This window comes from Ananas comosus, linkage group 13, assembly GCF_001540865.1.
Source record: "Ananas comosus cultivar F153 linkage group 13, ASM154086v1, whole genome shotgun sequence".
NCBI classification, from domain to species: Eukaryota; Viridiplantae; Streptophyta; class Magnoliopsida; order Poales; family Bromeliaceae; genus Ananas; species Ananas comosus.
Genome location: NC_033633.1, coordinates 566,877 through 588,257, shown reverse-complemented (window position 1 = coordinate 588,257; position 21,381 = coordinate 566,877). Strand labels below are relative to the sequence as shown.

Sequence of the window (21,381 nt, the reverse complement as noted above, 5' to 3'; positions counted from 1 at the left end):
AGAGAATCACATAAAAACTCTGCCTTAAAATCCTTAATTATCGCGGAATTTAATTAATTGTCTTAATCCACCCAAAATTATCAATTTAAAACACCCCCTAAAACAACACAAATATTAATTAAATCCCGTGTAAGATGTACTAAGATCCACTATTAACTACTTGCAACAAAACCCTACCTAGCTCCGGTAGATCACAACCGTACGTAAGAAGAATGGACAGTTGAGATCGATCGGAGCCTCGTGCTTATCACTCCATTCGCTCTCTTTCCTCACTCTCCATCCCTTTCCTCGCTCTTCTTCTTCTTCTTCTTCTTCTTCTTCAGTGTTTGCTTCAACCTCCCATCTCCCTCTTCTCCAAGAGCTCTATTTACGTACGGAAATGGCGAAATCCATCTCCAATCGTAGCTCGAATCGAGGTGCGAGGTAGAAAGATCGCAACTTTGTGGTTCGATCTGTCGGAAATGGAGCAAATCCTTAATTTAACGGCGAAATACTTTGATCCTTTTTACCTGGATTGAGGTTTCCGAGCATTTGAGCTGATAAAGTTGCTATTTTTACCCTATTTTCGCCCTGTGAGTGTTCGATCTGCGTCGATCTCCTCCTCCGTTCGCGTCCAATGGCGACGGAGAGCCCCGTGTCGATGGTATCGGAGATAGGAGCTCGATCGATGGTGGGGAGTGGCGGGGGAGAGGGATTCGCTGGCGAGGATTTGGAGGCGGAGCTTACGATGTACCGGAGCGGCTCCGCCCCGCCCACCGTGGAGGGATCGCTCACCGCCGTGGGAGGGGCGAGTAGCGGGTTCGGATTCGCGTCGGAGGAGGAGATCCGATCCGATCCGGACTACGTATCGTACTACTACACGCACGTGAAGCTAAACCCTAGGCTCCCACCCCCGACTCTATCCAAGGAGGAGTGGGTATCGACGAAAAGGGTTGTGGGGGGTATTGGGGATAGGAGGAAACCGAGTAGGGTAGAGGAAGGGATTAGTAATTTAGGTTTAGCAGGGGAGTGGTCGTGTAGAGGAGATGGTTTGATGGGGCTTTCGCTTGAGAGGGAGAAGAGCTTTGCGGATATTCTTCAGGTGATTCTTACTAGCACCACTTTTCTTCTTAATTTTTTGGTAATTTTTAAGAATTAGATATGTGGTTGTAGCAATTACGCCTCTCGTTACACACATTTCTTTAACTCTGGCGTTGAAATGTGATCTAATTGTTGGGAAAAATGAGAACTTTATGGATGATCCCTTGTATAAAAGTGTGGATATTTGAAGTAAGGCGCCATTTTAATTATGCTGTTTTAGAGCTTTTCATCGATTACCTTGTATTGCTAAGTTAGTTATATAGCACATTTTACCACTTTTAAACTAAGTAGAATATGCAATGTCCTAGTTTTCTGATAACAGATGTATCATTGCCTATAATGGATGTATTGTTTCATTTTTATTAAATAGGACTTCATATTGATGATGAATAGGTGCTTCCTATGTTTAGCAACTCTAACATATGCGGCATATCAAGCTATGGACGTATTAATCCATGCACGTACAAGACAAGCTCAATAATTTTTTGTGCCATCTATAAAGTGCTTATTTACATCAACTATTTATTCTATTTATAAAATTTGGTTTTTGGAGCTGTGGTTCTTGAGTGTTTATTTCTGTCAAATGTTTTTAAGATTTATTTTTAATCTTTTGTTTCTACTTGATGCTGGCAATTTCAAGTGAGATTTACCTATCTGTTTCAGGATGATCTTGGCCCCAGAAGTGACATCTTTGATCATCTCTCTCATGTAGTCAAACATGATGCACTTGTTGATGGTGTGGAACCACTTCATTCGACTGAGATCCGTCGGAGTATTAATTCATCGTCGTCATCATCTCATACTTTTGCATCAGTGGTGGGATCTTCTCTCTCTAGAAGCAAAACTCCAGATCCCGAATTTCTACCGAGGGCTCCAAGCCCGGGCCTTCCACCTGTGGGTGTAAGAATTAGCTCATCTGAGAAGTCACTTGATAGTTCAGCATCCTTCAATAGAGTCCCCTCAAACCTAGTAGAATCCGATGATGTTTTAGCTGCTTTGTCCTGCTTGAATCTTCAAAGAGAAACTACGGATCACCAGAATTTTCTTTTTGATTCACAAGATGGTCAGAACCATGTAAAGCAAATGTCATTCTCTGATCTGAATAATTCCATTGGAGGTCGATCGGACTTGAGAAATTCAGGGATAAGGTCAAAGCAAATTGAACATCATATGCCCGCTAACCTATCCTCTCGTTCTTATCAGAGGACTCCAGCTCTACATCAGAAATTCGATGGTCTTAATGGGGCTTTTACGAGCTATGGGCCAAGTGGGTATCCAATTAATCCTTCAATACCATCAAATATGTTAAATCAATCAGTAGGTGTCGACTTAACAAGTACTTTAGGGGGTGGTATTTTCTCCCCGCCAACCTTAACTGTACAGGAATTACAAAATCTCAATCAGCTTAGTAAACAAGCATCAGGAGAAGCCCTTACTGATCCACTTTACATGCAATATTTAAAGGCGGCTGAATATACAGCACGAGCTGCAGCTAATTATAGTGATCCTTCTTTTGAAAGGGATTTCATGGGAAATTCTTATTCTGATATACTTGATATTCAGAAAGCTTACATCGGGGCTTTGCGTCAACCGCAGAAACAGTATGGGATGCCTCTTCTAACTAAATCTGCTTCTTTTAATCATGGTCAATATGGTAATGGCACTTTTGGTCCTGGCATGAGCACTTTAGCACGTCCAGTTGCTTCACCAGCTTTTCCTGGAAGCCCTGTTAGGCTTGGTGAGCGCGGCGTGCATTGTTTTCCTTCTGGTTTGAGAAATGTAGGTGGAAGTGTTATGGGTTCTTGGCCCTCTGATCCAAATGGTAACATAAAGGGAAATTTTTCATCTTCGCTTCTAGAGGAGTTCAAGAACAATAAGACCGGATGTTTTGAGCTTGCTGAGATTGTTGGTCATGTTGTTGAGTTCAGGTATGCTTATATCGGACACTAGTCTTGAATTATAGTTATCTCAATGTTGATTTCTTTTTTGTAAAAGAAAAAATTCACCTTCAAAAGTGGTAGAAATTTCCATTTTTGTTGTTATTATTTGTAAATTAGTAACATTTGGCTGTTGTTGTTCAATCATTGCCATGCAATCTGAAGCTTAAGACCATTCATTATATGTTGTCAATCATGCTGGTTTATGTTATGGTTTATTTTTCCTAATAAAATGTAATGGCCCTCCCAGTTCTGATCAGTATGGAAGCCGTTTCATACAACAGAAACTTGAAACAGCAACAGCTGAAGAAAAAGATATGGTTTTTGAAGAAATCATGCCACATGCTCTCTCCCTGATGACTGATGTATTTGGAAATTATGTGGTCCAAAAGGTTCTCTCTCTCTCTTTCTCTCTCTCTCTCTCTCTCTCTCTCTCTTATATCCAGGTTTTTTATGTGAGATTTCTTCTTGCTGCACTTTAAATAACTTCAAGAAGTATACAAGTAGTATAATACAAAATCTGTTTTGCCTATGTGTCAGTTTTTTGAGCATGGAAGTGTAGCTCAAAGAAGGGAATTAGCTGAGCAGCTTAATGGACATGTATTAGCTCTCAGTCTTCAAATGTACGGCTGTCGAGTGATCCAGAAGGTGCCTTCTCTTTCCTTTTCTTAACAACTTTATATATATAGTAAGAGCACAAAATTAATTCTCTCGTCGGCATAGAGCAAACCACTACTGCATTGTTGATCTTTTTGTATATGCCTTAAGTCCCTCGTACTTCTGTTCTTCCGTTGTTATATTGCACAATGGTTTCGACTTTCAAAGAATTAACTTCTGCTAATATGAATAAATATACAATCTCTTCATTTTTATTTGCTTATCATATTTGTGTATAATTAATGTTACTCTGAGAGCTAATGATACTGCTACCTATGCAGGCCATAGAGGTCATCGATCTGGACCAGAAAACAAAGTTAGTTACTGAACTGGATGGCCAGGTAATGAGATGTGTACGCGATCAAAATGGAAATCATGTTGTCCAGAAATGTATTGAGTGCATTCCTGAGGGGTCCATTCAGTTTATTATCTCAACTTTCTACAATCAAGTAGTCACATTATCCACTCACCCATATGGTTGCCGTGTTATACAGGTCCTTAGTTTGTTATTTTTCCGCTTTATGTATACCTGGCGATATTTTTTTTATACATCTGGCATTGATTGATATGGATTAAATCTTCTCTTTAATTTGATCAGAGAGTATTGGAGCATTGCAATGATCCTAAAACCCAGCAGATTGTGATGGGAGAGATTTTACAGTCTGTTTGCATGTTGGCACAAGATCAGTATGGGAATTATGTTGTTCAGGTGTGTGATAGTTTTAGAAATTAAAGATAATGCCCTTTGAACTTTTTACATGTTGTTGCCTTTTCGTTATGAAAGATTTGGAGTTTGCTTGTTGATCATTCTCATCCTATGTTATCTAGTGGCTGTTTTTTATACCTTCTCTAATTATTAGGAAGTGTCTGTTTCTTCTTCTGATTTCATACCTTCTCTATTTACTAGGAGGTTTTTTTTTTTTTCTGATGAAAGTTTTTATTTGTTTGAAACTATTTAATGAATTTGACTCCTATGTTGCTTTGGTTTTACAGCATGTTTTGGAGCACGGCAAGCCTGAAGAGCGATCTATTATTATCGAGAAGTTAGCTGGACAGATAGTTCAGATGAGCCAACAGAAGTTTGCTTCGAATGTTGTTGAGAAGTGTTTGACTTTTGGTGGTCCTGCAGAACGCCAAATTTTGATCAATGAGATGCTGGGCACCACTGATGAAAATGAGCCTCTCCAGGTTCTTATTTATTTATTTTTCTTTAATTTCATCTTTTAAAATGGTTTTATTTTGTTTGGGCATCTTTCGTAACTCATTGTTGACTTTATAGCAAGCGTTTCTTTTCTCTCTGTTCTGTCATGATGTATGTTTCTCTTTTTCTTTCTTGTCCACTGAAAGGTGGCTTAAGTTGCTTTTGAAGTTGCACTTTTAACAACTTAGAACACACACACATAATGCTGTAAAATTAACTAAGATAGTTCTGCACCTTATCTTATAGAAAACAGAACATTATTGATAATCAAACTTCTGATCTTTTATTCAAAAATTAAAACCCTCTGTTTTCTAATACATTAACTTCAGTTGTAGTGGTGAAACTATTTTTATATTCACTCATTTTGTGGAGTTTCTCAATATCCTTCACTTCCGGTTTGTCGCACAATCTTATGTAGAAAGTAGTTTGGAAGCACATAGGATACTAATCACCGATAAAAGCATTTCACTTTTTTCTCAAATACTTGCATTGAAAATTTTGATATCCATGCAATACCTAAATAGAGATGTAGTAACTCTCTGTGACGAAACTATTAAGCATAGCTATACTTGGCAGATGCTATTTCTATGAACACTGATATATACCGTTGCACATATGATTAGCTTAATCCTGAAAGAAATCATATCATTGTACATTTCATTCAATAAATCACCTGTCATATACAGACGATTCGGCTAAGCTCTACATTTCATTTTTTTTTTTTTTTTCCTATATTGTGTTGCAGGCAATGATGAAAGATCAATTTGCTAACTATGTTGTACAGAAAGTGTTGGAGACTTGCAATGATCAGCAAAGAGAGTTGATCCTTTCACGAATTAAGGTCCACTTAAATGCACTGAAGAAATATACTTACGGGAAACATATAGTTGCCCGTGTAGAGAAACTCATCGCAGCTGGGGGTAAATCTTTTTTTTTTTTTTTTAAAATTCCATTTTACTTGCTAAACTTTGAACTCCTAGCATTCATCACAAAGAAGGCTAGCATCTAATCAGTTAGTTTATTGTGAAATTTGCTTGTTTAGCAATGACGAAAAATATTTGCCCTTTTTGCATTTTCAACTATTGAGCACAACCGCTCCACTACAGGATAGAATGCACAACTTTGAGTGGCCAATGCATAGTTTTGAAACTATGCAACTGTAGTTCAAAACGCACGTCGATCATTCGAAAATGCGTATGTTTTGTCATGCAGTGGGAAGGCAATTTGGTTCTCGAGGCGAAATGTTAAGTTGCAAAAATGGAGAATTTTTTTTTTCCTTTTAGCAAACTCAATTATTTTATTTTTCCTGCAGAAAGGCCCAAATATTATTCAACCACCTATGGTAGCTCTCTTTCTTAACAATTTCGTCTGTACTTGAAATTTCCTGCTTTTCCTCAAGAAGATAAAACCATTCCAAACAATTGCTTACTCTTTTCAGGTTTTGAACAACTCCAATTATTATTTTTTTCTTTTTGTAAGATCTAATTTTCTAATATATGTGATTTTGTTCTATCTGCAGAGAGGAGGATTGGACTACAATCCCCATACCCCTCTTAGGCGCAATAGCAATGACCATGTACAGCTAACCGAAGCTTGCGAGTGCCCCCTCTTTTTTTTCCTGTTTAGGCTGTTACAAGCAAGTTGGAAATAAAAGTGTTTGTTGTACTTATTAATATATCTGTACATTTTGTAGTTCTAATACTAAATTAGGCAAAATGCTGAGGCTCAGACTGTTTATTTACCTGATGCCCTTTAGAGGAGATAAAATATCACACAAGCCTTTGTATCGGTCTTAAACTGTAAAGAGATGGTAAAGAAGAAAGCTCACTAGTGACTGTACAAATGTGGCAATGTGGAGAGCTAAGACTTACTCCTGGTAGAGTTTAGATGTTTCTTCAGTTACTGTGGATTATGTTTCTTTAATATTACCAAATTTTAACTGTTTAAGTAACAGCTTTTGTACTACTGTGATATTTCCTCTTGTGCAAGTCTTCTTTTGGTATCTTTTTTCCCCTTCCTTTCCTTTTCTTTTCTCCTTATTTTTTTGTGTGTTTATGCTGTTGCACTTTAGGTCTGATTTGGACTATTTGTAGTAAGTATTATTTGGAAAAGCACTAGTTTTTCATTAATAACCTCCAAAAGCTTCTTGCTCCTTGATGCCTTACCTTCTCATATGATTTTTATTATTTGTGCGTGCTACTGTTGCTTTAAAGAGTGAGTAACAATTAATTCTATCCTGGCTAAACAAGCACAAAATCATTAATGAGGATTCAAGTTAAAGAAGGAGCTAATTCTTACTACTAATGATTTATACGAAGAGACCCAATAATAAAAAGAAAACCCAGAATCCATAATTGCGTAATAAGTCACCTAATGGACCCAAACACCTGAGTGCATATCACCTACTGCAACTAGTAAACATCTATCTATAAATATATACTGAATCTGAATCTCTCTCTCTCTCTCTCTCTCATATTTCCCTTCACCTTGTTGGGGGGCAAAAGGTGATGAGATACCTCGATGCCCTGCACTTATTCAAGCTGGAGGGATCATCATAAGCAAAGCTATAAGCTCTTGGGCATATGGACTTGAAGAGATGGGAGAAGAGCGTGGGTTTGCAACTACTCGGAGATCCGTATTCTCCCACGCAGCAGTACTTATCTGTTTGCAGCGCCAGACATGCGCTTTTGCAGCCCACCACCTTTCCGTCCGCACTTCTCACCTCGAACCGTGACGGGCAACACACGTTCAGATCTACCTAATTGTTCAAAAAACGCATAAATATTAAAATACTGTAGTTTAATAGCTTAAGCTTTCATAGAAAAAAAAAGAAAAGAAAAATATTTCACGTGGCTCATCCTTTGTTCGTTTGTAGTTTCAAAAATTCTGAATTTGCTTTATGAAGTAATTCAAATTAAAACAATTTAAAGTTAAGAATACGCCAATTTTAAAAAAAAACCAAGAAAACGGCCTGTATCTGACCGGGGCCTATGTACATTTTCATCTAGTGGTAACTACTAACAGCCACCGACGCCGTCTCAAATTCACCTACCTCGCACCCCGCCACCCCGCACCCGATTCCGCCCCCGACGGGGGACATGGCCACGGGGAGGTTGAAGCCGTCGACGAGGCTGACGTCATAGTAGTGCAACGGCGACCTCGCCGTGCCGAACGTCATCTCGACTACCGTGGCCGGGGGCTTCCCCCCGGCACCGCCGCAGCGGAGTCCGTTGCCGCAGTCGCCAGTCTCGCACGTGCCCTTCCCATGCTCGTCGAAGCAGCAGCCCTGTCGGCCCCATATGCGCCCCGACCACCCGGCCGGCACGTCGAACACCACTTCCTCGGCAGCCGCCAACTGGAATCCACCATACTGCGGCGTCGGCTGGCCGGCGCTGCCCATGATCCCCGGCCACACGCTGTTGGCGCAGTTGTTTACTAGTATGAGTTGAATTCCACCTATGTGCAATTTCAACAAAACGCATTGGATAGAAGTTAGCTGCGTCTCTGTATATTTAGTGCTGCTTCTATTTTTACTTTCAGTAAAACTTATATCAAATAAGTAATTAAAATTTTTTGCTGCAGTAAAAAGTAGAAATAAAACGTAAATTAGAGGCTTATTTGGCTTGGCTTCTAAAACTGCATTGAGTTCCATGAAACTCGTTAAATTTAGTACATTTTAGTACTTTAATAAACTAAAAGCTCTAGATTAATACTTCTGATTTTACTATAGAAAGAAATATAATATAATAATTATTCTAACGACCCAATTTAAACAGTACTGCACTTATTGAACAAACATTTAGCGAAATTAACGAAAGAAAAGAGATGAAGAGTTCTTGAGCTAAGATCTTACTAGAGAATGCAATGGAGACGACAATGGAGAGGAAGAAGAGAAGTGCTTTTGAAGAGCCCATTTTTTTTTTCTCCCTCCTAGTGAGTTGATCACAAGCTCTTTTGATCTACAAAATGTTAGTTGTTTTATTTATTCTAGGATGTATGTGTGACATTTTGCGAGAGGAAATTGAGGAGGAGAGGGTGGGAGTTGTGTGTTGTGGGTGGGGGGAGTGGCGCCCTTTAATTTCGTGGTTGTGAAGCATGGGCACGAACCACATGTAAAAACGGTTTATTAATAAAGGAACCAAGTGATTAAGTAATTCTCCTATTATCCGCTTTGCTCACTTTTTATCTTTTCCTTTGTTTATTTTTCACTTTATTTATTATTATTATTATTAATGTTTTACTTTTATGATTAAGGTTGTAGTATCTATTCCTTGCTTTGCTCTGGGTTTGCTTCTTTTGTACTTTGGTGGGATAAAAAAACAACCCATAGTTGTTTGAAATGAAAACACTAGAGATTAAAGTGTTTTTGACATATTAAAGTGGTTTTGATCTCATATGTAGGGGAAGGGTAGCTATTTTAATTTGTATAAAGTAAAAAAGCTGTATCTTAAAAGGAAGTAACAGGCAAAATGTTTCCAAGTTTAAACCAATAATGAACCAAAGCTTAGCACAACCAGTTAAGCTTGACATGTAGCTAAATCGGTCAATTAAACCAAAGCTTAGAGCAATTAAGCTAAAAGTTGGTAATTTAGATCAGTTTCCTAATCGCTTTGTAGAGATGGTTCTTACAAATCACACATATTTCCAGCTATATTCGTTGCTTGTTTATGCACAAGCATAGATTAGCTCACAATCTTTTTTTGAAAAAAAGGTAGCAGCCTACCCACTTCATTCATTCAGGATATGAACTTAGCTACATGGGTGAGGCACAAGGCCTCTAAAGAGATGAAAAGCCAGACAAAGACGGGAAAAGAAAAAAAAATCAGTGTTTCTCCATAGGGCGAAGATTCCCCCACAGGGACGTCAGCTGTTTAACCTTATAACAACTACGAATTGGATCAGTTTGATTCCTCCTAAAGATCACACCATTCCTAGTCTCCCAAATAACCCACCAACAGGCAATTAGTCCAGCTAAACCATCGCTTATGGACTGAGACCCCATCCTTCCACTCCGTCTGTCCCAAACTATATGCACATCTTCGGCCAAATCTCCTGCTTGGACATGCTCAAATGACATCACCATAAGATTAGCTCACAATCTTAATTGTATTTAAGTTGTATTTGAAAGAATTTCTTTGATTAATTATATTTCATAATAAGTTTTGTTGGCTTAAATGGGCCAGCATTCTGTCTTATAGTGGGAGATTATGTTGCACCGAGTCATGTTCGAAAAAGCGTGAGGCTAGATGGGTCGAGTCATGTTTGAAGTGGTGTAGGCTGGATGGGCCGAGTCACAATCGAGACTCATGGGCGCTGTATTTGTATGCTTTAAGTGAATTGGTTCTGTATTTCTAACTGCTCGAACTTTTGGGATTAATGGTTAACGCCAACGATTCGACAAGTGATATTAGAGCCAGAGGTCACGAGTTCGATTCACGCATGCTGCAAATATGTGCAAGTGCTGGATGGAGGATTGTTGGCTTAAATGGGCCAGTATCCTAGCTTATGGCGAGACGCTATATTGGTTCGAGTCATGTTCGAAATGGCGTGAGGCTAGGTGGGCTGAGTCATGTTCGAAGTGGTGTGAGGTTGGATGAGCCGAGTCACAATCGAGACCTTAGGCGCTGTATCTGTACGCTTTAAGCGAATTGATTGCGTATCCGACAAGTTTTTGACCTTAGTAACAAGTAAAGCCTAATCTAGTCTAGTAGTAAAGCCTAATCTAGTCTTACTAGTGAAGATAGAAGATTCACAAAGTAAAAATTTTAATATTTTTTGAATTACCATAAGACATTAATAATATATATTAACATATATACAAATAGAAGAGATGAAACAAATGTACGTACAAATTTAACAAACTTACAATTTCAGTAAATAAATTATAAAAATAGTAATAAAAAAAGTAGCAATAAAATTATTAATCTATATATATCTTGATAGCATTGCCGATATCAGGGAGACGAATTCCCATCTCCACATCACCTTTGCCGCCATTGTCGACGTCGAGTTCCTTTTTCGTCATAGCCATGTTGATCCCGTACAAATCTCTCTAAACCTACCACTTCTTTCATCTCATTGACTCCAAATTTAAATCCGCTTTTCGCTGCGATGCCGCGCCGCAATATACGGAACCCTAATTTCAGTCTACATATAATTTTAAAACAGGAAAAGAAAAAAATAAAAAAATTACAAAATATAAATCTTTTTTATGGGCAAAAAAAAAAGGAGAAAAAAAGTACGAAGAAAATTTATTTTACTTCATATAATTGGGAGGTAATGGGGTGGGAAGACGAAATAATCATTTTTAGATCAATTTAAGATTTAAATTCATATTAAAAATAATATATTATATATATATATATATATATATATTATATATATATATATATATATAATATATATTATATATAGAAAAATATGGGACAATAAATGAATCCACTTGGTTTCAGACTTGGTACAACTCAAAGTTTTCATTCCTTTTGGTTCACACAACCAAACAATTATTCTGCGGGATAAAATCATGCCCACCGCGTAGATATTCATAAACCGCTCTACCGTAGTTGACACGATTAGTTACAAAAGCTTTTTGACAAGCACTTGTTGCAATTGCTCGTGTGAACCAAAACCCTATTAATAAATAAGAACACATTTTTATTTTAAGTCCCCGGCGAGACAAAATACGTGTCAACGCTAGAATTTTTACGATTGTGTAGAAATAGGAAGAGAAGACGAAGTATTAAAAGGTGAGAAGAGGGGAGAAAGTAAGAATGAAGGAGGGATTGCTCTGTGGCAAACTTCATGAAAAATAATGTATAGGTATAGCAAAATATGAACTTTTTTATGCGCCAAAAAAAAAGAAAAAAAAAGAGTACAAATAAATTTTATTTTACTTCACATTAACTAGGAGGTAAAGGGGTGGGAAGACGAAGCATTGTGTAGAAATGGAGTAAGAAGACGAAGAATTAAAAAGTGAGAAGATGGGAGAAGATAAGGATGAAGGAGGGACTGCCACGTGGCAAACTTTATGGAAAATAATACATAGGTATTGCATGCGGAGGCCATCGCTCTGCTCGAGGCGTTGAAGGAGGCGATCAAGCGTGGAATCTCTAAAGCTATAGTTGAAATAGACTCTCAAAACTTATTCTCTTATGTTAGTTCATAGATTGAATCTCTTTGGTGACTTCAAAATATCATTGACCGATGCACATCTCTGGCGAAGCATTTGCAGCAATGTATTTTTGTTAAAATATATCGTGAAGCCAATAGGGTTGCTGATTATTTAGCAAGTCATGCGCTTAATTCAAGAACCATCTTAAGGTATTCAACCATGAGTTAGCACTTTGATCACCAAGCTTAATTTTTGCTATTTTTAAAGTTAATTAGCTGTTGGATACAAATATTGACTGCACCATTATCTGAAAGGCTAAGTTTTAGAGACACGCACTTATTTCACATTATTTAACGACCTAATATTGGAAAAGATTATACTGTAGGGAGAATTCCATTCTGTGTTTATTCTTCGTTTCAATTCGAACCATAAGTTAATTCTCCTTTTTTTTAAAAAAATGAAAGGTACAGTCAGATTTTTGATGCCTTAAACAGTCCTTTTGTTGCAGGAAGAAGTATGTTATCTACACCAATTTCCATTTCAGAGCCTTCCCAAACCAGCAAAAGAATCATCAACATATTTCAGAAGTAGTACTCTTTAGCGTAGCTAAAATACAAAAAGAAATAACAAATACTTAATAACAACAACAAATGCAACCGCGCAAAGGATTTAATTATTGGTCCGAGGTCTCAAACTTGAAGCCTAATTATTTTAGATTTCGGTTTAAATTTATTTTTAAACAATACACATACCGGATGACATATTATCTTTTTCTCTTCCTAAATAAAAAGAAAAGAACAACAACTAATGGCTATTTGAGAGAACAGAGGAAAGAACAGCAACTAACGGCCAATTGAGAGAACAGAGGATGATTGAGTCATGGACGCACTCTCAGAAGACGTCGATGTGAGAAACATCACGTACTCATCGAATGAATCATCATTCCTCAAAACCTTTTCACTCCCTGCGAAACTCTCCGGCGAGAAAACCACCCCTCGCATGTCGTCGCCGCCATTCAGTATCTGCACCACCTCCCTCATCCCCGGCCTCGCCGCGGGGTCGGGGTGCGAGCAACGCAACCCCAATTTTAACACCATCTCCATCTCCTTTTGTACATACTCCTCCCCCAATCTTACGTCTCTTGCATCGACAATGCTCCCTTTTTTCCAACTGCGGAATACCACATCCACTAAACTCGGCACTTCCTCCGCCGAGTTCACTTCCACTGGCCTGCGCCCACAAACTACTTCGAGCAAAACTGCACCGAATGCATACACGTCGGTGCACGTCGTGGACTTACCGGTTTTGCTTAGCTCCGGCGCGAGATAGCCCAACGTGCCGACGATATGCGTCGTCTGAGGATTCGTGCCGTGGTCGTACAACCGCGCCAGCCCGAAGTCACCGAGTTTTCCGTTGTAGTCGCGATCTAGTAAAATGTTGCTCGCTTTGATGTCTCTATGCACCACCACCTGCTCCCACTCCTCATGCAGGTAGAGAAGCCCCGAGGCGACGCCTCTTATTATCTGAAGCCTCTGGCTCCAGCTCAAGATCGGCTTCTGCTTCTGCTCTCGCTTCTCGTTGAATAAGAACTTATCTAAGCTCCCGTTCGGCATGTATTCGTAGACTAACAAGAGCTCACCTTTACGGCGGCAATAGCCGAGGAGCTGGACCAGGTTTCGATGCCGTAATCGGCTCATGCTCGCTATCTCGGCAACGAATTCACGCATCCCCTGCTTCGAGTCATGCGAGATCCTCTTCACCGCCACTTCTGATCTCGATCTAGGGAGCTCGCCACGGTAGACGCGACCGAACCCCCCAACACCAATCAGGTGCTCGTCGTCGAACCCCTTTGTCGCTTTGTATAGATCCTTGTAGCATAATCTCTGCGGCCCGTATTCGACCTCCCAATCCTCGCGAATCTCCTCAAACTGCTTATTCCTTCTGATTATGAACGTGATAGTGGCTAGTGAAGTACATAGCACGATAATTGCAACCAAAGGCAGTGCAACGCCTAAGACATTCAAATTATTCTTCGCGCTTTTTTCTCGAGGAAGTGGCGGGAGCTTAGAGAGATCAAGAGGTTGAGCTTCTTTGTTCATACTAAAACTCCACCCTAGAATATAATGCGTGCCGGTCGCCGCCCCGGTCGATGCAGAAAAGCCCACGAACATTTTGTCGTTCACGATCGACGAGAGGTTTATTCGCCGAGACACGAGGGGAACTCGGGGCTTCGTGACACCGACGGGAGATATCGTGGCTTCGAGCAGCATGCTTTCGCCGTTGTAGTCGACCCAGACCTGCATCGGGTCTCCGTTGACAAGCTGCAGGGCTGTGAAATTGCCACTTTTGTCATCGAAATAAGCTGTCGGAGTTGAGTTCACCGATATCACGCTATTGACGTCGATCCCGACATGGTTGTCGTTGATGTCGTTGAACTCGACATTCTTGACGGTATCGAGCTCGACAGCGACAAGATGGTTCGAAGAATTGCCGTTGTCCGACGAGTTCACGAGGCCTAGTGCCTGACTCGGCATTGCTCCGGGGAGATCCGGGGAGGGAGAGATTGCGAAGGCGATGCCATGGCCACTAACATCGGGGTATTCTTCGGGGATTATCGCGAACACAAAAGTTGTAGAGAAGGACAGAGAAGTATTGCCGGAAGAAGAGTACTTGAAATCGAAGGGAATAGGAAAGAAGGCATGGCCTAATGCTTCCTTACTCGTATTCGTGAGCCGCAGGAGGCCGTCGGAGGTGATCTCCGATAAGCCGTTTAGGCTCAAGTTTGAGCCCTTGAATCCGTTGAAGGCGAATTCGTCGACGGATGTAACGATTTTGGCAAAGAAGATCAAAAATAGGATTTTGGTTAGCATGGCTAGGATCAATAAACATAAGAAAAGCTACGGATTTTTCGCCTTTTGAAGGGGTTGGATATCATTTCCAGCTCATACTTGGAATTCATGTTTTCTCACCTCTCACTTAATTGAGTCCACACAAGTCCCTGTAAATGTGAATCACAAATGAAGAGATTTGAAAAGAAATGAATGAAAAGATGTTATTTTGGGTGGAAAGAATTCAACAAATTGGTGGTTTGGGTCCATTAGTTCGCCATTTGATGTCATAGGATAGAATTTTGGGTACCAAATGACCCCTTTGATGGAGACTAGGGTTTGAAACTAACTTTGTTTTTATGTAGGTAATACATGGGGGAATGGATTTCTAGAAAGGCAGGTTTCAATTGCTCCCGTTACTTAAAAACTTAATTTTAAAATAGTTTGTAGCACCTTCACTGACATAAAAAATACAGAGCAAGTAAATTATATTAGATATACCGATAGACGAAATAACAAGAAAAAAAAAGCAAAAAATTAGTCCATCAAAAAGTGTATGCCAGAACAGAGGGAGCATAGTAAAGTTGAATTTGATGTAAAATGAGTTAGAAATGGCCTAACAAATTCATGGTCTAATTAATAACACTTCAGAAACTGCTCATACGTACCCGTATAAAATCTACTGATATGTACTGTACAAATTAATGACGTGGTACAAGATAATTCAATTGTAGCAATAGATATGAAGAGAACCCAAATTTATGATCATGTGGCTTCTAGAGGAGATAGCCATCTCAGAAGAACAGCTAAAGTGTCCATTATCTTTCCTTTTCACTGACACGTTAGATTTTGACCTGGGGAATCCGAGAAATAAACATGTTTGGAACGGCGTTACTAATTATTTTTTTTTCTTATTATAAGTAGTAATTAAATTAGACTGATTAAATTAGATTTACTGCAGTAAAAAGAAGTGTTTTGCTTGCAGTAGAGTATTATTTACGCTTCCGAGAGTATCTCTCCAGGGAAAAGCAATTTAACATGAGCACATTGAACAATTAGATAAGAAATGACGACAACGATAGCGATATTTCGGAAAATCAGAATAAAAAAACACAATGTGGTGTTTTGCTGGCATAAGTTTATGCATTTAATGAGTCGTGCAGTGCAGGGAACTCTAATCTGTATGAATAAGATCGTAGTTGGAGGTTTGCTCCGTTTTGGAGACAAATAACAGTTGGTGGACAAATTCATGACAATGAGGGGAAAAAGAAGTGCATTTTAGTAGAAAAAAGATACACCCACTTGCAGCTTTACCAAATATGATCATCATAAATCCTTGCATCTGATGAATCTCAACCGTTAAAATTGCTATTTTATGGTTTTCGTAGAGATTGTTCGGGGATAATCACTGGATATGCTTGTGTGAACCGTTGGTTGATGGAAAGCAGATTCTTTCGAAGACACTGTACACTAGTTCATGACAGTGAGAGAAGTCGATGTGTTTGTTTGTTAGCGAGAGTCAAGCAATGTTAACATCTTAAATGGTCGTGATATTGACAGAGCAATTTTTAACTTGGGAAGAGAATTTGATCGAGTCCGATCTATGAATAATGATAAAGCATAGTTTCGATACTCCATCTCTAACAAATCATGTTCTATTGTTACTATTTAAAAAACAAAAATTATAGCTGTAGTCCAACTAATCAGAAAATGATCTTCATGACTAGTAACAAAGTTCAAACTTGTTAATATATATTTATGGAGTTTTTTCTTACTAGATCCATTTTTTGAGTAATAAAAATAGGAGACTATAGGAATGCTCAAGGATGCATGAAATTGCATTTTTTAGGTTATATTATTTTGACATTAAAGAGCAATAAAAAAAACTCATAGTTCACAAAATTCCTGGAAGAATGTGTTACTTGTAATAACTAAACATTTGATAAATAAGTAGGATAGAGAGTTCCATGTGGCAAGAAGTTAAAAATAAGCCTTTGGATCTAAAACACAAACTTCAAAATTAAAGGTTTCGCTTCAATACACTAGCTGAAAATATGAAGCAACTAGGCTTCGAACTTGAAATCTTGGATACCAAATATTTTCTAGCTAAGTTTATTTCTAAATGAAATATTTTCTAGCTAAGTTTAATTAGCACTTGCACTAGGGATGGTCGATTAGTTGAGGTTTGTGCCAAAACACGGATAATTAGTACCACTTCTTCTGATGCTGCACATGCTCCACATTGCTGTGTCCCCAACTAGACCCTTATGGTTACTATTTGCATTTTTTTTAAAATTTTTTCTAATTTAAGAATTGAAAGCTTGGTCTCCTATACCATAAGCCCGATTTTCTTCGCAAACGATAACCCCGACCACACCCCAATTCCTTGTCTATCACTTGATCTTGAAACCCCAGTGATTTGGCAAGTTAAGCTATTCGCATTCGAGGCTATGTTCACACTTGTTTGGCTGGACCAGTCTCAACTTAAGCCTGATCTGGGATTGCGTGGTTCAAATACAACCGCTTTCATCTTTTGAAAATTTTAACTACATAAAAACGTGTCAGACCCTCTCCTTCTGAAATGCTCTAAAATGGTGGTGAAACTTGCGGCATCACTAGAAAGAGAGCCGCCGTCGGAGAAGCAACTGGAACCACCATATTATAGCATCAGAAATATTTCGTAGCTACCGACCGTCCCTAGAGCAAGTGGCAAAGGACTTGATGATTGATACGCGAGACCCAAGTTCGAATTCTAGTTGATTCACATTTCTAGCTAAGTTTATTTCTAAATGAAATAAACGAAGCAGGTAGCGTGCTATCTATTTCTCAAAAAAAAAAAAAGTGTTTGAACGAGGCTTCGTCTGAGATTGCGGACGTTACGTGCGGTAAGAAACAACTATGGAAAAATATTCTGTTTGTTTCCGTACGTAATTTTGCGTTCCGCATATCACGATTAGTCGGTTACGATCCTATAGAAAAATGCAAAAATATATCTTTATATATTTTTTTTCTCAACTTTATTTTAACTAATAGCGTTAGATATATCTCATTACCAAACTAAGCTCGGTAAGATTGGCTAGGGCCGAGAATTTAGAGTTTGGGTCGCGCTTGAGTTCGGTCTTAGCCCAGCCTACAAATTCATTCATATTCATTACTACAAACCAAATCAGGAAATCCTCGTCTCCCGCGCGCTCGCTCTCGGGTTCATCCCTTCCTCCATGGTCGACCCTTTCCCTCCACTTCCTCCACCATCCAAAGCCCTAACCCTAATCTGATCCTATTCTCATATTTTCGCTGGGATTCGAAGCTACACTGTAGAGCCCGAGTATCTCCTCTCAGTCCCCGGAATTTATGGGGATTAATCGTGAATTCAAGGTAAGCGAAATTCCGTTTGGTCACATGGTTTATCATATCGATTTGTTTTTTTCAGTAACATAGTATTTGGATCGAGCTTAAGCTCCCTTTGCTTGTCATTTAATGGCGTAAATTTCTATTTTCTGATTCCTTCGTTACTTGATCTCCACTGTGCATATGCGTGAGCAGGTTTTTAGACTATTCCTAAGTCGTTCCCTATTAGATCGATCTTTTGAACAACAGATGTATTTGTCTGCAAAGAAATCTTAGGGGATGTTTCATTTCGCTAATTTTTTGGTTTAGTTTCGAGGATCGGCGATGTTTCTGCTGAAAAGGAAATAGGTATATAGAGATAGGTGCAAAGAGATGGGAGAAAGAAAGAAAACTTGGATCAGGGAAACAACTTGGTATAACTAAATTTCTTCCATGTGTAGATATGCTCTTCTTTGAATCTGCTGAAAAAACTTTTCATCCAAGGAAAAGACTAGTATTTGCTCACATAAACAGTGCAAATGTGAATAAATCATTCGCTCTAGCAATCTCGTGTTGGACCATCTCATCCTCATATGACCGATTCGTTTGTTGTTGGTTGCGATTTACTTGTTGATGGTAGTGATTCTACAACATAATCCTCGAAACCTTCATTCCACACATTTGAGTTGTCAGTATTCCAATAATGCAGTAGCGATACATCGGGGAACGGCGCATTACCTTCCAATACTTGCATAACCATCCACATCCGCGGCCTATACGCGGGGTTTGGGTGTGAGCAAAGAAGGCCAAGTTTTAATACCATTTCCATTTCTTCCACATTATACTCATTCCCGAGATTAGAGTCCCTCACTTCCAAAATTTTTCCCTTTTTCCAAAATTCCAACACCCAATCCACTAAAATCATCTCCTCTGGCAAAGCTTTCATTTCAATCGGCCTTCTCCCGCAGGCAGTTTCAAGAAGAAATCCTCCGAAAGCGTACACATCAGTGCTGGTAGTTGCCTTGCCTGTTTTAGTAAGTTCTGGCGCGAGATAACCCAAAGTACCAACCACATGGGTGGTTTGTGGATCAGTCCCATGATCGTATAATCTCGCGAGACCAAAATCCCCTAGCAGTCCATTTAGTTCTGCATCCAGTAGAATGTTGCTCGCCTTTATGTCTCTGTGAATTACCACTTGCTCCCATTCTTCATGCAAATAGAAAAGCCCGGAAGCTACTCCTTTGATTATGTGAAACCTCTGATCCCAGTTAAGCCTCAGCGTTGGCTGATCAAAAATGAATTTGTTAAGACTACCATTAGGCATAAAATCGTACACAAGTAGGAGCTCTCCTTTTCGACGGCAGTAGCCAAGTAGTTGAACCAAATTCCTGTGTCGGAGACGGCCAATGCTTGCAATTTCTGTGATGAACTCTTTCATTCCTTGTCTTGATTCATGAGACACTTTTTTCACTGCAATTTGGGTGTTGGTGTGAGGCAGTATGCCCCCATAAACCTTACCAAAACCTCCGGCGCCTAAAAGCTCTTTGTCTCTGAAGCCTTTGGTGGCCATATATAGGTCTTTGTATGAAAATCTTTGAGGACCATATTCCTGCTCCCAATCTTCTCGTAGCTCTGCGAATTTCATCTTTCTTCTTATCGCTAGTGTGAATGCGACTATTGCTGCTAGCATAAAAGTAGCACCAATTATGGGCAGCCCAATGATTAGTAGCTTTGATTTTGGTCTGGGAATTAATCGGGGAAGTGATGGGAGATGTGGTACATTGAGCACTGCGGCCTTTCCATTCAATGTGAAGCTCCAACCCTGAATGTATTGAGATGTTGGAAAAGAACCCGTCGATGAAGAGAAACCAACATACATGTAATCTGCTATTAGACTTGAAAGATTCAGAGTAGAAGATAACAGAGGAATATTAGGTTTCGGCACATACAGAGGAGCTACTGTTACATTTAGTAATCTCTGTCCATGATCATATTCTATCCAGACCTGCATGGATTCTCCACTTGTAAGGCTTAGGTTTTGAAAACCACCACCATTAACACTGCTATAATATCCCGCAGTTGAAGAGTTGAGAGACCTAAGTGTGTTGACATCTATCCCAACATGATTATTATTGATATCTCTGAATTCAGGATTATAATTGATATCTAGCTCAACTGCCATGATTTGGTCCGAGGAATTGCCGATGTCCTTCTCATTGAAGAGTCCTAGATATTGACTAGGGAGACTGTCGGATAAATTGTTTGAACGAGAAAGAACAAACGCAATTCCATGTCCAAACAGATCTTTATGCAAAGGTTGAATCCCAAAAACGAAAGAAGTAGAAAAGGATAGGGCATCACCAGTAGAAGAGTTCCTCATCTGTATCTGATTTGGGTGGAAGGCGTGTCCTTTGTTTTGCTCTGTTGTGTTGGTGAGTCTCAGTAGGCCATTTGGTAAGATCTCTGCGAGCCCATCGATGTTTATCATGGTGCCGCTGAAACCATTGTATGTGAAACTGATATAATCTGATGCTGAACTTAGTTTGATGAGGAGTAATAGAATGAGTTCCACCAACATGGCTCACATCTGAGGCCCAATCCTCTCTTCCTCTTTAAACTTCTGCAATATATTGCTATTATTTATCTATTTTATGTATTGTGACTTTTAAATTTTTCACATCCGTACGGACAGACATTGTTCCACTCTTTATGGTACTATCTCAAATTTGGAATTTAACAGAGGAAAGTTGACACCGACCGTCCCTAGAGCAAGTGGCAAAGGGCTTGGTGGTTGGTACCCCAGACCCAAGTTCGAATCCTAGTTGATTCACATTTTTAGTTAAGTTTATTTCTAAATGAAATAAACGAAGCGGAGTACAAGGTTTTTTATTCGTATCTTCTTTTCCTTTTTTTTTTTTTTTTTTTTTAATTTTTTTGTCATGTAATTCGTCCACGATCTTCGTAACTAATGTCGTACTTTCGATGGATTAAAGGTTTCTTTAACTCATTACTAATAATTTAAGTCTAGGGGTAGAAGATAATAAGCTTATTCGTATTTAATAATATGGTACGGTCTATGAATTTTCAGTTGAAAGGAGACAAAAAAAAAAAAAAAAAAACCTCTCTATCCATCGTGCGATGNATAAAAGAAGCAAGAATAGGCTTCGTTTAGTATTGTTGTCATTTCTCTTTTTTTTAAAAAAATATTCATTCTAAATAATTTGATCTTTCAGTGGAAGA

General features: G+C 39.1%; 2 protein-coding genes and 1 pseudogene across 2 annotated transcripts; 1 reads left to right on the top strand and 2 right to left on the bottom strand.

Moving 5' to 3' along the window:
- LOC109719376 (pumilio homolog 3-like) lies at positions 258-6,846 on the top strand. The gene is made up of 9 exons (XM_020246005.1): positions 258-1,081; positions 1,744-3,008; positions 3,268-3,409; positions 3,558-3,665; positions 3,956-4,168; positions 4,273-4,383; positions 4,668-4,862; positions 5,621-5,795; positions 6,395-6,846. Exons 1-9 carry the CDS (start codon positions 617-619, stop codon positions 6,430-6,432), a joined length of 2,712 nt encoding a protein of 903 aa, XP_020101594.1. The 5' UTR covers positions 258-616; the 3' UTR covers positions 6,433-6,846.
- Positions 7,171-8,960, bottom strand: LOC109719610 (thaumatin-like protein). The gene is made up of 3 exons (XM_020246383.1): positions 8,729-8,960; positions 7,928-8,331; positions 7,171-7,633 (listed from the first exon to the last, which is right to left on the bottom strand). The coding sequence occupies exons 1-3, from the start codon at positions 8,787-8,789 to the stop codon at positions 7,358-7,360; spliced, it is 741 nt and encodes a 246-aa protein (XP_020101972.1). The 5' UTR covers positions 8,790-8,960; the 3' UTR covers positions 7,171-7,357.
- LOC109719651 lies at positions 12,621-20,728 on the bottom strand (annotated as a pseudogene).